We start from the raw sequence: 18,989 nt of genomic DNA on the forward strand, positions 1-18,989 counted from the left end.
CAAACTTCCCCTCTATATCTGTCACAGACGACTTGGAATTTGGATGAATAGAGGCCATTTTTTAGATCAAGGGGTCAAAAACTAGGGGAAGGGGCCGATCTCATGGTCGTAAACCACCGAAAAACCGGCTAACTAGAGGAACGCCAACCGTCGGCTTTGGATAGCTGGTCTCGGTGCATTCGCTGGCCAAACGGCCAAGAATTCAGCTGTCAAGGTCGCCTAGCCTTAGGCTTTCATGCCATCCAGTGCATGCCCCGTTCCGACGACTGGAACACGATGGGTCATCCCCCACCCAAAAAGAGAGAAAGAGAAAGAGAGAGAGAGAGAGAGAAAGGGGGGGAGAGAGAGAGAGAGAGAGATAGAGAGAGAGGGAAGAGGGAGAGGTTGCCTTGGGAGAGGGGGAGAGAGTATCACGTAAGGGAGAGGGGAGACGGAAAAAAAAAAGAAAAAGAAAAAGAAAAAGAGAGAGAGAGAGAGAGAGAGAGAGAAAGAGAATAAAATATAAAAAAATAATATATATATATATATTTAATTAAATTTTTTATTATTAATTTATGGTGACAAATGGCACTTTTCCATCATGACATGTGGCCCTCTTCCATGATGACATGTGGCACCTTCTAAGTGGTGACATGTGGTGCAAATTAAGGACTCCCTCAATTATTTTACTACCCCGTAAAAATCAGTCTTGGAAAATACGGATATAATTTTATAGACTCGTAACTTTTCAACCCATGTCCAAATTAAGCGTGCCAACAGTCTAACGACTCGTATCAATGAGAAATTTCATATAACACATGGGTCAATGCCAAAATCTATATAAATAAAAAGTCAACTCCGAACTCATTGATCAGTCTCAATCGCATCTTATTTCGACAATAACTTTCTATTCTTAACTCTAATTTTGTCATACTACTAGTCTACGAACTCATGTCAACGGATAATTTATCATGGTACCTTGGTTAATATGAAATTCTACTCATAGTAAAAAGTCAACCATGTGACCCACTTGGTCAACCCCATCAACCTTGGTCAAACTTGGTCAAAAATTCAAATTTATAGTATTTTCTCATATCAGGTGTTACGCAATTTCTCAATAAATTTAGATAACCTGCTCAAAGAATGCAACATCTGTCTAGAGGCTAATAAACCTACCCAAAGGCTACAATACTTGTCCAAAAGCTACTATACCTACAAGAAGGCTACCATACCTGCGTAAAAGTTACAATACCTATCTAAAGACTACAATACCTGCCCGAAGGCTACCATAACTACCTAAAGGCTGCCATACCTATCCAAAGGTTATAATATCTATCCAAAGACTACCATACCTACCTAAATACTACGATAACTGTTCGAAAGCTACCATACCTGTCGGAAGACTACCATACATGTTGAGCTTCCCTCATGACCAATGAATGTAACCTGTGGTCGCTGAAATGGTGACCCAATCGACCGACTCCAACAGAGGGAGAAGAAAAAGAAAAGGAAAAAGAAAGAGACCCCCTCGCTGTTCATGGAAGAGAGAGAAAAGATAGAGAGAAGGGGGGGAAGAAAAAGAAAAAGAAAAAGAACGAAAAGAAGTGCCACATGGCACCTATGGGTTGGTGACACATGGCATCCCTTGGGATATTTCTCAAAATCTCTATACGTGCCCTTGAAAAAAATACCTGGTAAATTCAATCTCAAAAAAATTAAATAAATAAATAAATGCAAATTTCCTTATCTTTTCAATCGTAGGTACAATTTAAGTGTGTCACTAGTCTATAGATTCGTATCGACAAGCACTATCACATGGTACATAAGTAAAACTTAAAATCCATATAAATAAAAAGTAAATCTCGGGCCCGCTGATCAGTCCGAATTGCACTTTGTTATGACCATAACTTTTTAATCTCACTTTCAATTTTGGCATACTACTAGTATATGAACTTGAGTTGACGAGTATTTCGCCACAATACCTTGGTCAAAATGAAATTTCTCTTGTAATAAAAAGTCAACCGTAGAACTCACTTGGTCAACCAAGTCAATCTTGGTAAAACTTGATCAAAAATTCAAATTCGGAGTGTTTTCTCGAATCAAGATGTTACAAGTACAATGAATTAGTTAATTAATAACAATGATCATTAAATGGTTTAGATATGTGTTTAAGAGATTATTTACAAACTACTAGATTAAAAGAAAGAAGCTACTAAACACTTCAAAGCACATAAAGCCCTTGTTCCTCAAGAATTTCCAAACAAGAGACATGCACAAATAATTTACGTAGATGGCATCCCTTGAAAGATATTTGTTGATGGTTTCTCTTTTCTTGAACATGTTTATGATTTGGTGATGGTTTGTAAAGACATTATTAAATTTAATTGTACTTCCGATGTTGTTGTCCTTTAATATATGTATATATATATATATATATATACGTCGAAGCTTCTATTAGCTCAATACAATGGCTTTGATTTTTTTTTTTTTTAATCTTTAAATCGCTCCAAAAACTAAGATTTAAAATTTTATTAATGATTTATCAAGTCTTTATAAGGTTGATTCTCCCTAAACAAGATTTTAGTATGTTATTAATTTATATTTTATTGTTTATTAATTTTGGAATCTCAACTTGTTTAACACCGTATAACGGAGAACCTGATAATAAAACTATCCTATCAACCTAATAGGAACATGATTATATATATATATATATCCATAATGTTTCTTGTTTTTTATTTTTAACAATTCTAAGTTGAAGATAAAATATTCTAAAATGTTTATTTGAAGAAATATATGTAGCTAGACCATTGGAATGAACTTTAGAATGGTTTCTAAAATTTACCCTTTCAAATAAATATTCTAAAAGTTTTATTTGAACAAATATATGTGGCTACACCATTGAAATGAACTTTTAGAATGGTATCCAAAATTTCTCCCTATCTTTGGAGTTTCCCTTAAAAAATATATATATATATAATAATAATAATAATAACAAAACAAAATAACAAAAATAAAACAACAAAAACATTCAAAAAAAGAAAAACAAAACCAACGAACCATGGTCACAATTGGCACTTACCATTTACCCTTTTTTCTTTTTTTCTTTTCTTTTTTTTGGATTAAGTACATTTTACCATATGAAATCACATTTTTTTTCCACTTTGTCCCCCAACTAGGAAAAAACTGTTAATTTGCCTTATGAACAATTATTTTCTTGTCAGATTAGTGCAATCATGTTATTTTGTTAAATTAGACATACACGTAAGTTTACAAAAAAAAAAATGAAATAAAAGAGTATCCTAATATAACTATATAAGTTCCTGCATGTAAAACGTATAATTGGATTAAAAATTAAAAAAAAAAAAAATGGTTCATGCCAATACGTATGTGTAATAGTTGGAGAGTTCTCTAGTAATTTTTAGAAAAATAAATAAAATAAAATTATTTTGGGCGCGCAGAATAAAATTATGCCACGGACACAGCAATCCAGCCTTTTCCTACTTGGTGGCTGAGAGAGCTCTCTGGAAACTCTCCGGCCCACACTGACACACTATGTCCCTGGAACATCCGCTGTTACTCAAACCGGAAACTGGCGGTCAAATGAACCGCCGGTTCACAGCCTCTACAACATCTCTTTTGCTTCCACCAAACCGTTACCGGAAAACCGCTCTTCCTTGTTTTTACCGACTCTCTCCTTCTCGGAAAACCGCCTTCCATGCACTTTATAGGGTATCGGCGGTTGCGGAATCGAAATCGGGAGCCGTGACGGAAGAAAACATATCTGACCCGCCGGTGAAAATAGTGGCCATTGTCGGCCATGGAAGCATCAGCCCTCTGAAATCCGCTACTTGGGAAGAGGTCATGCTCCACACGGTAATAAAAAGAAATTTCATACGCAATTATTTCTTTAATTTTTGCTTCTTTTTTTTTTTTTTAATATTAAGAAATTTAGTGGTTTAGAGCTTTATGTCAATCTTTTAAGACATTTCTGGTGCGTTCTTTAGTAGTATTTGGTAATTGAAACTTTGGGATTTTTATTTATTTTTTTATTTTTTTCCCCTGTAAAGTAGGCAAAAAGACTCAAATGGGTGGATAAAGGATAGAAATGCTTGTGTTTACTAATGATATTTGATGTGCAATTATTTCTTTAATTTTTGTTTTTTAATATGAATAAATTTGATGGTTTTAGAGCTTGACATCAATCTTCTATGTTTTTTCTAGTGGTTTTTCTGGTAGTATTTGGTAATTGAAATTTTGGTTTTTTTTTTTTTTTTTTTTTTCCTGTAAAGTAGGCAAAAAGAATGAAATGGGTGGATGAAGGATATGATATGCTTGTGTTTACTGATAAATTCTGTGAATTTAGTGGTGAGAATGGTATAAATCTGCAAAGAGAATTAAGGGGTGTGGATATTTTGGTGATTGTTGGTGTAACAAACCAAGAATCAGTGAAATGGGTTCGGACTAATACCGAAAATGTTGATAATATAATCTGCTTTGAGTCCTCTCCGGATTTGGGAAACAAATTAGGAGGACGTTATGTAGATAATAATCAAGATGAAGGAAATATTTTTAGCAAAATATCAAAGAAAAGCAGCAATCAATCGGTGGAGGTGGTCCAAACGGTGTCTGAGGCATGGGAGAGGTATAATTCTGATGATATAAGGTTTTGCTTGTTGGTTATAATTAATGCTTACATAAAACCAGTTCCAATTTTGAAGAATCTGAGAGCAAAAGGGTTTTCTACTCTGAACTGCATGGTAAAGAATTGTGGGACTCAGATACTGAACTGCCTCTTGGATCCTAGTTGTAGGAAAGCTCTTCAATGCTTGAACAAGTGCAGTCCAGTTGATCAAGTGTGTAATTATCGTTGTATTGCTTCATACGAAAGTCCAAATCTAGAAGCCTTCTCTCTGTGTGTTTTGCAGAAGAATAATTGCCTTGAACTGGATGCCAAAATCCCTGACAAACCTTATGTGCCTCCCATGGTTAAATTTAGAGGGATGGACTTACGCCATGAAGTTGCAGAAGATATTTTTGTGGGTTGGTTGGGGGATTTGAATTGGAGTTGGCGTGTTCTGGCAGGGCAAAACCCAGCCTATGATCAGTTTCCATGCCAGTATCAGCTCTTTTACAGGGGAAAGGCAAAAGGGTCATTTTGGTATGAGCCAGTTTTTCAGGTGAAAACTCTTGAAGGGAATATGGTTTGGAGGAGGCGAAAGTATCGAGTTAAGAGAGGCAAAGTCCCTGGGACATTCAACTTCAGTGTCTTGGATAATGGGGTTGTTTCTAATGAGTTTTGGACAATTGTGGATGCACCTGATGATCTTAGTTGGGCTTTATTTCACTATAGCGGGGCTGCTCGAGTTGCCGGGCAATCTTATACTGGGGCGGTGCTTGTCAGTCCAGATGGGCAATATCCAATTGATGCAGAGAAGAGGAGATTAGTTTCTGCTTTAGAAAGTTGTGGAATTAAAGAATGGGAACTATATACGGTTGATAATTGTTCATGTCAAGATCCTCCATTGGGAATTCCAGAGGGTTCCAGACTGCATTCTGTGATTGAAGTTAAAGACAAGAAATGGGACTCGTTGTTGGGCTCACCAGCAGTTTGAAACTCAAATTGGATTTGTGTTAAATGAAATCTAGATTAGTTAGCTAGTAGCTTTTTAGACCTCGCTCTAAACCCGATGGACTTCTTAGATTCTCAAAACAAACCGAACTCTGATATCAAAGGATCAGTTTATATCATTTCTCCTTGCACCAAACCAGTTGGCCAAAGAATCTAATGTGTTATACTGTTACCTCGTCCTTTTTTTCTTAGAAGTTCAATCAATCAATTTCACTGTATTTATATGCTTTGTAAAAGATGAAATTTTTTTTTTTTTTTTTTTTTGGGTTTTTCTGTTGCCAGTCACACAGATGTAGATGAAATACAATATGCACGAATTTGTAATGTGAGGTTTATAATTGCTAAAACAATATTGAAATTGGAGAATATGCCGCCAAGTTTGTCAATCTTTCTCCAAATTTTCACAAAGGTGACTTGTTGATGTCATGTTGGCAGAAAAAACCAATAAATTTGTTGAAATATTCCACAAGTACTAATGGTACTAATTCTTAAAATATGTGTGCAGATTTGTATTCCCTTCTTTTATGCCCTCTAAATGGAGTTGCAGCAAATGTTGTAGTCCATTTAGGGTGTTGAATATGTTTTTAATCTGCAAAAGAGTTGTACTTGCTCGTTATGTCGTGAAGCGTAGCCTCTATACATAAACTTTGGAGAATCCAATTCCCGTTAGACTGATATACTCTGAAAATGAAGCAGAAACAACTAAAATATGATTGAAATTCTGAAAAACAAGGTGTTATTAAAAAATATAGCCAATGCACCAGCCGGGAATCGAACCCGGGTCTGTACCGTGGCAGGGTACTATTCTACCACTAGACCACTGGTGCGAGTGTGAAAACTTTCTTTGGCTAATTTAATTCATCAAAATAGTAGAACTTCTTTCATTTCACTCCGTACAGTTGCGTTAGAAAGTTTGAAAGTTTGAAGGCAACTTATACGTATTTATACAACGTACAACAGCAACATGTAATTTCATTTATTCATTTTTTTTTAATCAAAAAAAAAAAAGAGCTCCAAATCATGTGTCATCAATGAAGCTAAGCGGTTTGAAGAATTACCTCCATAATTGCCAAAGCATTTTATGTCAATTAATTTTCTAACGAGTAAGAGCTATATTGTAATTTTCAGGTAGAAATATGCTGAATTTTTATTTTATTTTATTTTTTTTTATTTTCCTACCTGAAATCATCTATTTTCCAAATAGAAAATGAAGAAGTTGATTGGATTAGACATACTAGATTATTTCTCTGGCACTTCCATTCTATATAACGCTTTATTTTTGTTTGAAAATTACTGGTTGCAGTATCAAACCAATTTTATACAATTTCTTTAATATCCAAATTACCAAAATATTCATAATAAATTCTGCTTTTCTAGCTTTTTGAAACTCAAAATTTGAAATTATATTGTAAGTTATCGAGTTATACTCTTCCTATCAACCAAACGAACAACAACAACCTGCTAAAGATGGACACAGGATCTCCAGTGGTTTCTGGCAGTTCTCCAATGTTGAAGGTGTCAAATTTTATTTATTTATTTATTTTTTTTAAGTAAAGTGGTTTGAAATATTTTCAAGAAAATAAACTCTAGCTGAAAGGGGTTATTTCCTGTAAAGGAGGTCACTGATGCTAGTCTACTGGGGATCAATGACATCCTTTTCAACTTTCATATGTGGGATCTAACTTGCCACCCAAGTTCTTTTTAAAAAAGAAAAAAAGAAAAAAAAATCAAACACGTAACTTTTTAACATGGAAATCAAGTAAAAATGTACTTAAAAACAAATAATAATAATAATAATAATAATAATAATAATAATAATAATAATAATAAAAGAATCAACCACTCTCCAACAACCTGCTATAGTTCCCAGGGACCATGGTCGTCTCTGGCAAGTCACTGGCACAGTGGTGGTCCAAGCTTTGTTGTGGTAGAAGATACACATCAAAAAGAGATATAAATAACATTAAGATATTAGACTTCTGAGTTCAAAATAATAATAATAATAATAATAATAATAATAATAAAATATAGGATACTATGGTCCTTTAGATTCTGAGTTCGAAAAAAATAATAATAATAATAAAATTAAATAAAGGATTCTATGGCCATTTAAAATTTTTGAGACTATATAGAATCGCTTTTACATTGTAAAAGGAACTATTATTTTTTATAATATTCCCTGTGTCCTTTTAGATAGGAACTAACTTGTTTTTTTATTCTTCAAAAATACTATTGGTACCGAATTATTTATTAAATTTATTTATTTATTTATTAAAAAATATGTATTAAAATATTATTAATTAACATATTTATATAACTTAAATATGAAAAAACAAATATTTAATAAATAAATAAATTTAAAAAAAATAATCTAATTAAATATTATCACATCTTCAACTATGCTATTTACTAAATAAATTTAGTGAATATTTTAAAAACTCGAGCATTTTTGTTACTTTTACATACATGTTAAATGAATATATACCAAATCATAAAATCTGCACTTTCTTTGCAAATTTTAATTTGCATCAATATGAATATAGAAAATAATTGATTAATCTAGGTTGACATCCGAAGCCTTAGAATGTTTTATGCTTTCCAAAATCTGTATATATACATATATTTAATTTACTGATTTACTTCTAAAATAACTTTCACTTTGCTAAAAGTCGTATGCTTATTACATTCAATAAAAATTTTCAAAAGTACCAGTATAGTTCACAAATACGCAATGAAAAACTATTACCACCAAGCAAAAGAAAATTTTTCACCTGTGGTTTCAGAGAATATCAAGTTTCTCGCCAAGAATGTTTGGATGTGAGTTCCAGAAGCTTGGCTCAATTATATTACAATGTTCTAGGATCACTTTCTTTTGACATTTTCCATTTGACGCTGCTCCTTTCTCCTCTACCAAACTGATGTCTTCCTGCGTTAAGAGGAAAAAAGTTTCAGCTTGAGTTGCTGAAAGAATTACCACCAACTGCATCTACAAATCTAACAGGATTGACAATGACCCACAAAATTATTTTATTTTTTTTTTTTTTTTTTTTTGGCTTTTGGCTGTTTCTAAACTTAACAACAAAAAATAAATAATAAAAAATTGCTGATTGTTTTAATCTATGAAGTGGTCATTATATGATCACAAAGCCTCTCTATATCATCAAAATTATATTCAGATTTGATGTTTGCAATCTGAAAATTTTATTATGATATTCTACATGATGAAAAAGAAGGAAAAAATGTTCCAATTCTTGGGCATGAACCAGAGAATAAGTTTTCTAACAAAGAACAGAGAAAAAGTTGGTATTTACCTGAAAATTACAATGGATTTTTTCAAAAACCTTGGTACTCATCTGAAAATTAAATTAATGCCGATGATGTATGGTACACATGTGGTAATCTACTCAACCCAATAAACTTGAGTACTTCGCAAGTTCCAAATCCCGACTAAATAATACTCAGGTAAAAACCAAGTTTTTAACAAACACAAATTGAATGGAATATCTTCAGGAGTGGGGTGGGAGCGTGATGGCTGGAGTCTGACACCAGCTTGAAGCAGATGGTCCTATAAATTCTGCCCAAGGTAGCCTAACCAGATGATTTTCTATAAACATGGACATTTCCTAACTTTTAAGTTTGCTATACTTTTAAGCATAGAATCATATGCAATCGAAGAAAAGTTGAATCCAGATGACCATGCATAACCTATCCATGCTTCCTGTCTACGCATCTTATCTTATGAGCAAGCACAAGAGAATTTGGCAGGAGTAGCAATAGCAGGACATAATTAACACATTGAAAAATGAAATACTCACTTCAAATAAGAGATTAAAATTACCTTTTCCCAGTAAGCTGAAGAACCTTGACGGAACATTACTGGTAATTTATTGTAGTCACTAATACCAAATTGCTTAAGCAGTTCCATTTTCTCAAGTGTTTGTGTACCCTGACAAATGATAGTTAAAGAATGAGGAATGACATACTACAAGAATATCTTTTCTTAAAAGACAGTCAATTTCAAATGACCATACCTTAAGTGCAATAAAATGTTAAACAAATAGAATGTGCAAGCTATCAGCTGATTACCAACATGATATAAATATGTTATTTTCCCTTCTACTGCAGAAAGAGAGGAGAGAGAGAGAGAGAGAGAGAGAGAGAGAGAGAGCGCAGACTTCAAAAGTACTTAATTTTAAAGACATAGAAGTTAGATAATAACCAGAGGAGCAGGAGTTTCACTCTGAGGTGTACTTGGAGTAGATATCAAACCATATATCTATTCATAATTAAGTGGTATATATTTTAGAAAGAGAAGAAGTTTGCATAAATTCCCTTCATCAATATTAGTAAGAGAATTGCATTGAAACATGGCATCAGATGAAAATAATAAAATAAAAAGATATGGTAGAAAACACACTGTATGAAATAAAGTACAAGCATAAATCCAAAAAAGCAATTTAACAGAACCTAGAAATAAAATTCTATCCAAAACAGAGAGCATATGTTAGGACCTTTAGAACATTTTGAGCTTCCCTCTCGCTTTTTCCGGACTTAACAAGCTCCCAGAAACAAGTGTTATATTGATTATTGATGTGGCCTGCAAAAAACAGCTAAAATTTTTATCGAAACGAATTTACCATTTTGTCCTGACAAAGAATAAATTACAAATGTCATCTAGAATAAGACTAACTGTTTGTACGCATAGGTAGCTTGGTTTTACTAACTATAAAATCCGAAATCTCACTTTTGTTCTTGTTCTTTTATTCATATTTCAATCTGCAATACTCACAATCAACTTGTCTCCATGCGAGATAGTCCCGAAGAATTTGAGATGATGGATAGCATACAGCACGCCCATCAAAAAAAGGGGTATACTTCAACTCTTTTCTTGGGAAAAAATATTTCCATTTCATTACATACATGGAAGTGAAAAATGATACGATGGCAGATGCTATGTCACTGCAAAAGTCATATTATGAGTAATTACAGTATGAAACTTGGAAGTACCAACTGCTTGAAAATAAAGGAAAATGGAAAAGAAGCACACGCATATATACTCTGAAGGACACAACACACAAAATCATAAAAAATACAGGCCTAAATATATTTTTGGCATGTCATGCTTTCCTAAATATCATTGATGGATCATCAGGCGAAAAGAAATATAGTAGCTTGTTCACTAAATAAGGTGGGTGTTGAAATAGCAGCACAAATTGTGAGCGATGATGCACAAGTTGGTAAAAATGTTGAAGAACAGCAGATTGAGACAATGTATCTGCAAGTTTTCCAGACTGCACTTGTTGTCAACAGACTAAATCTTGCTGGAAGGAAATTTCTGAGCCTAATGAAAAATATTTAAGTCAATATTAGTAGTTCAACTTGGATTTCTCACTTATAGATGATGTCTAAATACAGTTTGTTGTGTGCTACCATTCACAATCCTAAAACCATTTTCTTGGGATGGAAAATGCAGAACAAGAATATTTCCATCTATAGATGTAACAAACACCGATGAAGCCGAATATACAATAAAGTAAGTTTTAAGAAAGGGGATCTCAAATAAATAGTAGACCTTTTTGTTAAGTTCAACCTTCTAACTGCTGTTCTATTTATTCATTTCTCATTAGAAGTTCTTAATTTAAGTAAGGTTTTCTAAGCTATACAGCCTATACTTCTTACTTTATACTCAAAACATCTCTCATATAGAATACTTCCAATAGCAAATTTGAAAGCAAGCTAAGAGCAACTGTTTCCAATTGTTAAATGCCAACTTGACTATTGCTCCATCCATGGTATTTAAAAGTACTATAAAAGAATTATAAGACCATAAGAAAAATTATGAGAAAAGACCTCTCTCGCCTTTGATAGAGTTGAGAATCCTTCTTCAAAACAAAGCTGAAATATGACAAAATAAATGAGATTTGGTTGGTATATATTGCAAAGTTGAGCTAACAAAAATACGCAAATAGATACCTGTATTCATCACTGACACCATAGGAGAAGACTATATCTTGAAACTCTGTTACCACAGCCACTGCACAAGAGTTCATGAGGTTGAGAGCTCGCTCATCATTCGGCTTCACAAATTCATGATCTTTAGAAAAACTACCAATGGCCAAACCAACAAACTTTGAGTTTCAAATCAAAAGTTCTATGCATCAAAATATGAAAGCTTAAAAGGCAGAGTAACTCATAAAGCAATCACGGCATGGAATAATAGTGATGTGCCTTTCAGATAATTTCTAAACTTAGACTGAGACTAGCTTTATCCTGACAATTAGTTTTTCTTCATCCTATTAGAGGAAAAATAAATAAAATAAACAATAACAAACAAAAGTCCTCTATATCTAGAAAATGAGTTACCAGCAATCCAAAATAAAGCTCTCAAAATCTCTATATGGTCAAACACCTTACCCATCCCATAAACAAAGGGAAACCTAGGGCTGGAGCAAACATGTGATGGGCCAACATAGAAATTCCTCAATGAGTAAACTAAACACAGGAACTGAAGTTTAAGCTAGCAAATTTCCAAGGATTCTATGAAATGTTCACTTCTCTATGTTTCTTAAAAAGTTGAAAGATCAGTGGTGCAACCCTTCATAGAGTGCTTCCAACTTTCCCGATTTATACACCAACTAAAGACAAATTTTAGGCCAACTGGAAGCAGTTATTAAGTTATTTTTCCATGACTTCAATAGTTTACCTGTGAAAATGGCAACCATCAATTCTAATTACAATCCAGGTAGACGGCATCAATTTCTTTTCAAATTGGAAGGACCTAACAAAATCTGGATCAACCTTTCCAATGTTCTTCACAAAACAACCCAGCTCTTTTAGAAGACTTTCATGTTCATTCCAAAAGCTTGTCCCAGCAACATTCTTTGAGTGGACTATTATTGGCCTTTTCCTAGGTCTCTTAACAGGAACGCCATTCTCATTGTACTTCACGATGTCTTCCATCTAAACTATGTAGGAAAATCTTTAGTATTTGAATTGTGTGTCAATTAGGATATAACTTAGCAAAATCCTAAATTACAGAGACTTGCAGGACATAACACTGAATTTGCAACATAGGGGTGTTCACTCAGTTTTTCCAATGCTTTCTTTCATTTAAGGGTTCATTCAGCAATCTTGGCTTGAAATTTGCTTAAAAAACGAGAACAGGATATCTTTAAACCTATGAACAAGAATTTAAGTTCCAATAAACTGAACCTCCTAAAAGCAGAAAATTAACCCCAAAAATAAGAAATATCAGGATAGGTTTCATCAAAGAAACAGAAAATAACCTGTGTTTTCAGAATGCAGGATCCTTGACGGACCATTACAGACAGTTTTTCATAATTGATACCAAACTGTTCAAATAGCAAGGCATGTTTCTCATTTTTTTGGGTCCCCTGCAGATTTTGCGGATACAACATAAGTACAAATAAACATTGGTCATACATAAAACTTTAGGAATTAATATTACTCAAATAAGAAACAAGCTAAAAATTGGAATCATACACATCCAGATGCATGTCAGTGCACAGCGATGTAAATTAAGTACTAGCACCTTTAAAAACTCTTGCGCTTCTTTTTCAGTTTTTCCATGCCTAACCAGCTCGTATAGGCAAGTGTCATTCTGATTATTTACATGACCTGGAAAATATAATATGTGAACAGAAATTATGGTAAGTTTCATACCATGCTTACAAAGGAATACAAGTAATTTGCTTAAGTGGCTATTTTAACACCACAAAGAGACCACTCACACTCATTTTGTCTCCATGAAAGATACGATTGAAGGACTTCTATTGTAGCACAACATATTACCCGTGCACAAAATGAAGGGGCATATCTTAACTCCTTGTAAGGGAAGAATTCTTTCCATCTAAGAACATATTCCGCTGTGAAGAAAGATACAATAAGGGAGTGCACTTTGCTGCAGAGTTAATTTATACAATAAGTTACCAATAAATATTTCCACCCAAATAGACCAACAAATAATTTAAGCAGAAACTCAGAAATTAAACCTCCATAATAATAATAATAAAGGCAACAAATATGGATATGGTTAGCTCATTTCAAAACCAATATGTCAAAAACACAAGATAAGCACCTGAACATTGAGTGAACTATATTTCAGAAACTGATGACTAAGCAAATAGGAAACAATGCCCTTCATGGCAGTGTTAACGGCTACTGTTCATGATTACTACTGTGCTATACATACAGTTGCAAGAAAATTCACATACTGTATAATACCAGTATGCATAAACATGCTTATGTACATAGTAAGTTTTTGTTATCAGCATAGCCAGGTTTTTTTCACAGTACCAACAAATATTTACAATGTCAATAAAGCTGTACGAAGTCTCACATCCTAATTCCCAGTAGACAACAATCCCGCATGCATCAAATACCATAGAAGAAGCTAAATTTCAAAATTTTAGGAGTTAAAACCTTGCACGCCTCCGGTAGAAAGTTGTTGTCTTCTTGAAAACAAAACTGCAATAGCCACAGAAACACGAACCAATGGGATTAGAGAAATTCAATAACTTTTTTGAGCATGAGAATTAAATGCAAATCATGCCATGCACGATTGATTACCTGTATTCATCGCTGAACCCATATGAAAAAACAATGTCTGGAAACTTCTCCATCACAGAAACCGCACACGAGTTCATCAAATTCAAAGCTATCTCATCATTTGGTTTCACAAACTCATGAACCTCACAAAACCTACCAATAACAGAATTGGTTTTTATTATTATTATTATTATTATTACTATTATTGAAAACATCACAAAACATCAGCAATGCCGTTGAATTTTTAGAAACCGAGTTTTACCTTCGGAAATCACGACCGTCGATACGAACAACGATCAAATTGGGCAGCAGCACCTCGTCTTCGGGCTCGAACGACTTCACATACTCGTATTTGCTGTTGGCCATATCGACTATAAACACACACTCGAGGTTCTTTCTCACAGAACAATTATCAAACAGCTTGCAAGCATGTAGGTTGACGGCTTTCACTCGGTTCAAGAATCCAATTACAGGAAATGCAACTCACCCAATACAGATTGGGCACAGCATACAATTGTGAGTCTTGACCAAGCAGCACTCCGTCTTGACGCTCTGGTGCGACCCACAACAGCCTCACAGCTTCAGTCAGCAGAAGAGCCTTACTTACCACCCAAGCATAGCCTAATGAGCTTCGACGGGCAAGAGGCATAAAAATCACAAACTAGGGTGAGGCATTAGCAATACAACCCAACTACGGCAACAAATGACATTTTTCCATATATTGTCACATTGCTAAACAATTTTTAATAAATGTTTTCGAAAATCAATTATTATTATATATTTTTTTATCATTTTATAATCATTTTTCTCTCACAGCGTCTTATTTGAATAATACTAAACAAAATATCAATTAAATCTATCAATAAAAAATGTTAGTATATGTCATATTTCACTTGCTTATGTTTTATTATATTCATCCATTAACATATTCATTTAAATTATATTAATGTGTAAACTAATAAAATATTAAATATATATATATATATATATATATATATATATATTTTGATAGACTTATTAGGTATTTTAACATTACTCTATTTTGTCTTTATTGTTAAAATATTATCAAAATATTTACCGACTAATATGGTAAATATTTAATTAATTTATTTTTATTTGTTTATTTATTTAAGAAATCACATATTTATATTTTAATTATATAAATATACCAATCAATAATATATTGATACATGTCATTTATAAATTTTTTTATTTTGATACTTATGGTATTACTCTTTGTTAAACTCTTCCCTTTGTGTTTCCATTGTTTTTTCTTTTTTTTTTTCTTTTAAATTGTCAATTTAGAGGGGAAAAAATATAAAATGATTCGTAGTTTTAAAGATAAAATGGTATTAACAAGAAAAAAATTAATAATAATGATGTATAGTAATAACAAAGTAAATAAAAATAGATAAATAAGAGTTTATTGTGTTTGTCTAATGAATTTCAACATTGAAAATGCTCCATTAAACAAAAAGATGCTATTATATCTATTATAACTTGAAAAAAGTTTATCTAATTCTCCATACCAAATTCTCAAACAGCCTGAAAAAAAAAATGAAAAAAGAATGCAAAAAAATAAAAAAATAAAAAAATTCCCAAACTAAAATGACATTTTGAAAGATTCTCCTAGAGCAAGCAAATACTCAACATACTAAAAGATTAAAAAATAAATATAAATAAAAACAAACACTCCATTTTACTCAAATTACACAAAAAAAAATTCCACACAACATTAAATCAATTAAAAAACATTGCTTTGCAACTTCCATTCATGCATTATATAAATTGTCTAAAACAAATTCTTTACACAAACAAGAAAAAGCTCATCAAAGCTCCTCCAAATATAGTCACTACTAGAGCAGCAAAACTCAAGCCGAGCCTCTTTCCACCACTCATAATCTGAATAGGGAATAAGCAATCCCCCTGTGAGGCATTATTGGTCACAATCCTCCCCCACCCTTTAAAATCACAAGCTTCAACACTCTGATCCAGTGTTTGGAAATACATATTGAAAGCATAAGAAACATTGTCATGTGCATTCAATTCACCACAAGAACGTGCCAATCCAAGACTACTACAATCTGACAATCCACAGGCAAAGTCCACTTGAGGTCCAACAGCCTCAAAATCGGAAACATCACTATCCAACACACACCATTTTTTTTCCAAATACTGAACACCCTTTGCTGGCACAAGCATTTGGTTGCGGCCTTGGCCACTTAGATCCATTGGAAATTTTGGTTGCCCGTCGTATCGAAAAATCCCCCAATGTCGTTCGAATGGTCCCGGAGCTACACTTTTTTGGTCCTCATCAAAAAGACCAAATAGATAGGTTTCAAGATAACCAGGTTTCATTGGTGTACCTTTGTTGTTAGCCAATTTTTTAATCAAACCATCATAGAATCTCTTGGCAGATTTGGCATTTGCACTTTTATGACCATCTGTTGGCCAACCAACTTCACCAACAAGGATTTTGAGATTAGGAAAACCTGCCTTTTTTAGCGCCCAAACAAGAGTGTCGAAATTCGCGTCGAAAACGTTGTTGTATTGGAGATTTTTGTCATTGATTGTCCGCCCTGTGTTGTCAAAAAATGCAAAATCTACAGGAAAATCGTCATTTTGGTAGAGACTGAGAAAAGGGTAAATGTTGACGGAGAAAGGTGCATTGTTGTCATTGAGGAATTGAACTATTTCGACCATTTGATCTTTAATATCTGGTCGGAAATTTCCATCAGAAGGTTTATCTGAACTCGATTCATAAACATCGGCGTTTAGTGGGACTGTGGCTTTGATTTTGTCTCCAACTCCAGCTTCATCTAAAGCTTTTTGAACATTTTGCAATGCAGGGAATGTTGACTTTACGAAACTTCCATTGTAACTTTTCAAGAATGGCTCATTTCCAACACCCACATACCTATATATATTAATAAAAAGAAAATTCATTAAGAAAATTTTGTAATGTATAGTAATTTTCTTGACACTTTTGCTTGCTTATATTTCAATAGGCAATGTTTTTTTTTTTTTTTCCAAATTATTAAAAAAATAAAAATAAAATAAAAAGTTCATGTAAGTTAGATTAGATTGTCCTTATGGTAAATTTTAAGTAATATATATATATGTACTTGGAATTTGATAGGATCTCCAACTTATAAACATATATGTCCAGAAAAACTAAAATGAACAAGGAAAAGGCTGGTTTCCCAATTTTTCTTAACATTTTTGCTTGTTTTACACACCATCAACAACAAATTTAGAAAATTATGTTTTTTTTTTTTTTTACACCCTATTTTCTCTCTTAAAAAATTAAATAGGAAGAAAATTAAAACATGAACATTTTCAGACTTGATCTACATATGATATATAAAATCATCTCTTTAACAATTTTTTTTTTTAAAAAAATAAAAAATAGAACTAAAAGAAATTTAAATTTTGATTTTGCAAACCTGATTTTAACACCTCCTGGCTCCTTAAGATGAGCTGTGACATTTTGTTTGACAAATTTTTTTGCATGGTGGTAACTGCCAGCAAAATCTTCCAATTCAAGGTTAGGAATTGCAATCATAACTTCAATGTCCGAATCTGCTAAGGCATTCACAGTCCAATGATCTGAATCAAAAAGCTTCACTTTCTTTATCCCATTATCTTTTAGCAGATTTGCAACAATTGATGGATGTAAAGGGTGTGATGCCATTGTCCCCCAATTCACACCTAAACCTTGGACAAGATTGGATGAGACCATCATCATGGAAACTGCCCATGCAACCAAAATGCCGGCTCGGTCCATGGTTCGAGCCGGTTCGAAGAAGAGGAGAGTTAGCTATACTTGTGATGAGAGATAATAGAAAGTTATCTAAGTAACGGTTAGGGGGTTTGAAGAGGCTTTGAAGGAAATTGAGCTGTTTGAAAATTGAGGATGTGAAAATGAAAAAGGTATAGGGAGAAAAAAATGGGTTTCTAATGCCTTTTTATGTGGTTTTAATATGTGATTAGGAATTCATGTTTGAATGAAGACTTTTGGAAAGTCCTGTAATTTTGCTGGCCTAACTAACTAATTATTAATATATTTTAGTCAGTTGTAGGCAGCAAACAGGTAGTAGAGAGAAGAAACACTATATATAGAAAATATGTATGATTGATTAGTATTAAAGTTATGTTCACATGAAGGAAAATATTTAGATAGTTTGACTAATGGTGGGAGAATTTAGTTTGAATTACCTTCAAAAATAATAATAATTAAAAAAAAATAAAAAAATAAAAAAGAGTAGTGGCTTCATTTACGTTGTCTTCATGGTGATATTTCATCAAAAACAAAATCAAGGTGATTATATATATAAATATATATATATATATATATATATATATATATTATTTTTCTCCTATGCATGTAAGAATTTTAGACAATTTTTTTTCGAAACATTGCATATCCTTAAAAAGACAGGCATTGGAAATAAAATTTTATCTTTGATTCCTAGAAGTACTTTTCAAAAATACATTTAAAAGTATTTTGACATTGCAAAAATAATACATCAAAACAGCAACAGAAATATAGAACACACATAAAAATATAAAAACTCTTGGGTAAAATGCATAACATTTAAATGAAATATATGTTAACTTATCAAATAGCTTCCTCTATTTTAGACTTCTTGCAGTTATATGCATCTATATTTTTAGAAATTATAATTAATCTGTTAAAATTTCAGTTTTGTTTCAATTTAAACCAACATAGTCAAACAACTATTTAACTGTGAGTCAAATTTTTACATTGTTAGTTGTTGTTGTGTCATTATACATGGTTTAATCGAAA

At 32.8% G+C, this 18,989-nt stretch overlaps 3 protein-coding genes and 1 non-coding gene across 6 annotated transcripts; 1 reads left to right on the top strand and 3 right to left on the bottom strand.

The window, feature by feature from the left end:
* The first annotated feature begins 3,431 nt into the window (after nucleotides 1–3,431).
* On the top strand, nucleotides 3,432–5,894 carry LOC107421983 (violaxanthin de-epoxidase, chloroplastic). The gene is made up of 2 exons (XM_048479671.2): nucleotides 3,432–3,855; nucleotides 4,275–5,894. The coding sequence occupies exons 1-2, from the start codon at nucleotides 3,535–3,537 to the stop codon at nucleotides 5,592–5,594; spliced, it is 1,641 nt and encodes a 546-aa protein (XP_048335628.2). The 5' UTR covers nucleotides 3,432–3,534; the 3' UTR covers nucleotides 5,595–5,894.
* A 473-nt stretch (nucleotides 5,895–6,367) lies between these two features.
* Nucleotides 6,368–6,438, bottom strand: TRNAG-GCC (transfer RNA glycine (anticodon GCC)). The gene has a single exon. It is a non-coding gene; the product is annotated as a tRNA-Gly (tRNA).
* Nucleotides 6,439–7,342: 904 nt separating this feature from the next.
* Nucleotides 7,343–14,915, bottom strand: LOC107421970 (tRNA(His) guanylyltransferase 1). Of its 3 annotated transcripts, XM_048479697.2 has the most exons (14): nucleotides 14,442–14,915; nucleotides 14,201–14,332; nucleotides 14,054–14,098; nucleotides 13,363–13,532; nucleotides 13,164–13,249; nucleotides 12,898–13,005; nucleotides 12,315–12,571; nucleotides 11,585–11,716; nucleotides 11,462–11,506; nucleotides 10,401–10,570; nucleotides 10,123–10,208; nucleotides 9,450–9,557; nucleotides 8,383–8,537; nucleotides 7,343–7,528 (listed from the first exon to the last, which is right to left on the bottom strand). In XM_048479697.2, exons 1-13 carry the CDS (start codon nucleotides 14,543–14,545, stop codon nucleotides 8,391–8,393), a joined length of 1,590 nt encoding a protein of 529 aa, XP_048335654.2. In that variant the 5' UTR covers nucleotides 14,546–14,915; the 3' UTR covers nucleotides 7,343–7,528; nucleotides 8,383–8,390. The 3 variants fall into 3 exon arrangements, with proteins under 3 accessions (XP_048335654.2, XP_048335653.2, XP_048335656.2); XM_048479696.2 differs by lacking the exon at nucleotides 7,343–7,528 and having other exon boundaries at nucleotides 8,101–8,537; nucleotides 14,442–14,914; XM_048479699.2 differs by lacking the exons at nucleotides 7,343–7,528; nucleotides 14,442–14,915 and having other exon boundaries at nucleotides 8,101–8,537; nucleotides 13,363–13,497; nucleotides 14,201–14,224.
* A 923-nt stretch (nucleotides 14,916–15,838) lies between these two features.
* Nucleotides 15,839–18,114, bottom strand: LOC107421973 (glucan endo-1,3-beta-glucosidase 8). The gene is made up of 2 exons (XM_016031346.4): nucleotides 17,626–18,114; nucleotides 15,839–17,096 (listed from the first exon to the last, which is right to left on the bottom strand). The coding sequence occupies exons 1-2, from the start codon at nucleotides 17,964–17,966 to the stop codon at nucleotides 15,986–15,988; spliced, it is 1,452 nt and encodes a 483-aa protein (XP_015886832.2). The 5' UTR covers nucleotides 17,967–18,114; the 3' UTR covers nucleotides 15,839–15,985.
* Nucleotides 18,115–18,989: the final 875 nt, after the last annotated feature.

This window comes from Ziziphus jujuba, chromosome 7, assembly GCF_031755915.1.
Source record: "Ziziphus jujuba cultivar Dongzao chromosome 7, ASM3175591v1".
Lineage (NCBI taxonomy): Eukaryota > Viridiplantae > Streptophyta > Magnoliopsida > Rosales > Rhamnaceae > Ziziphus > Ziziphus jujuba.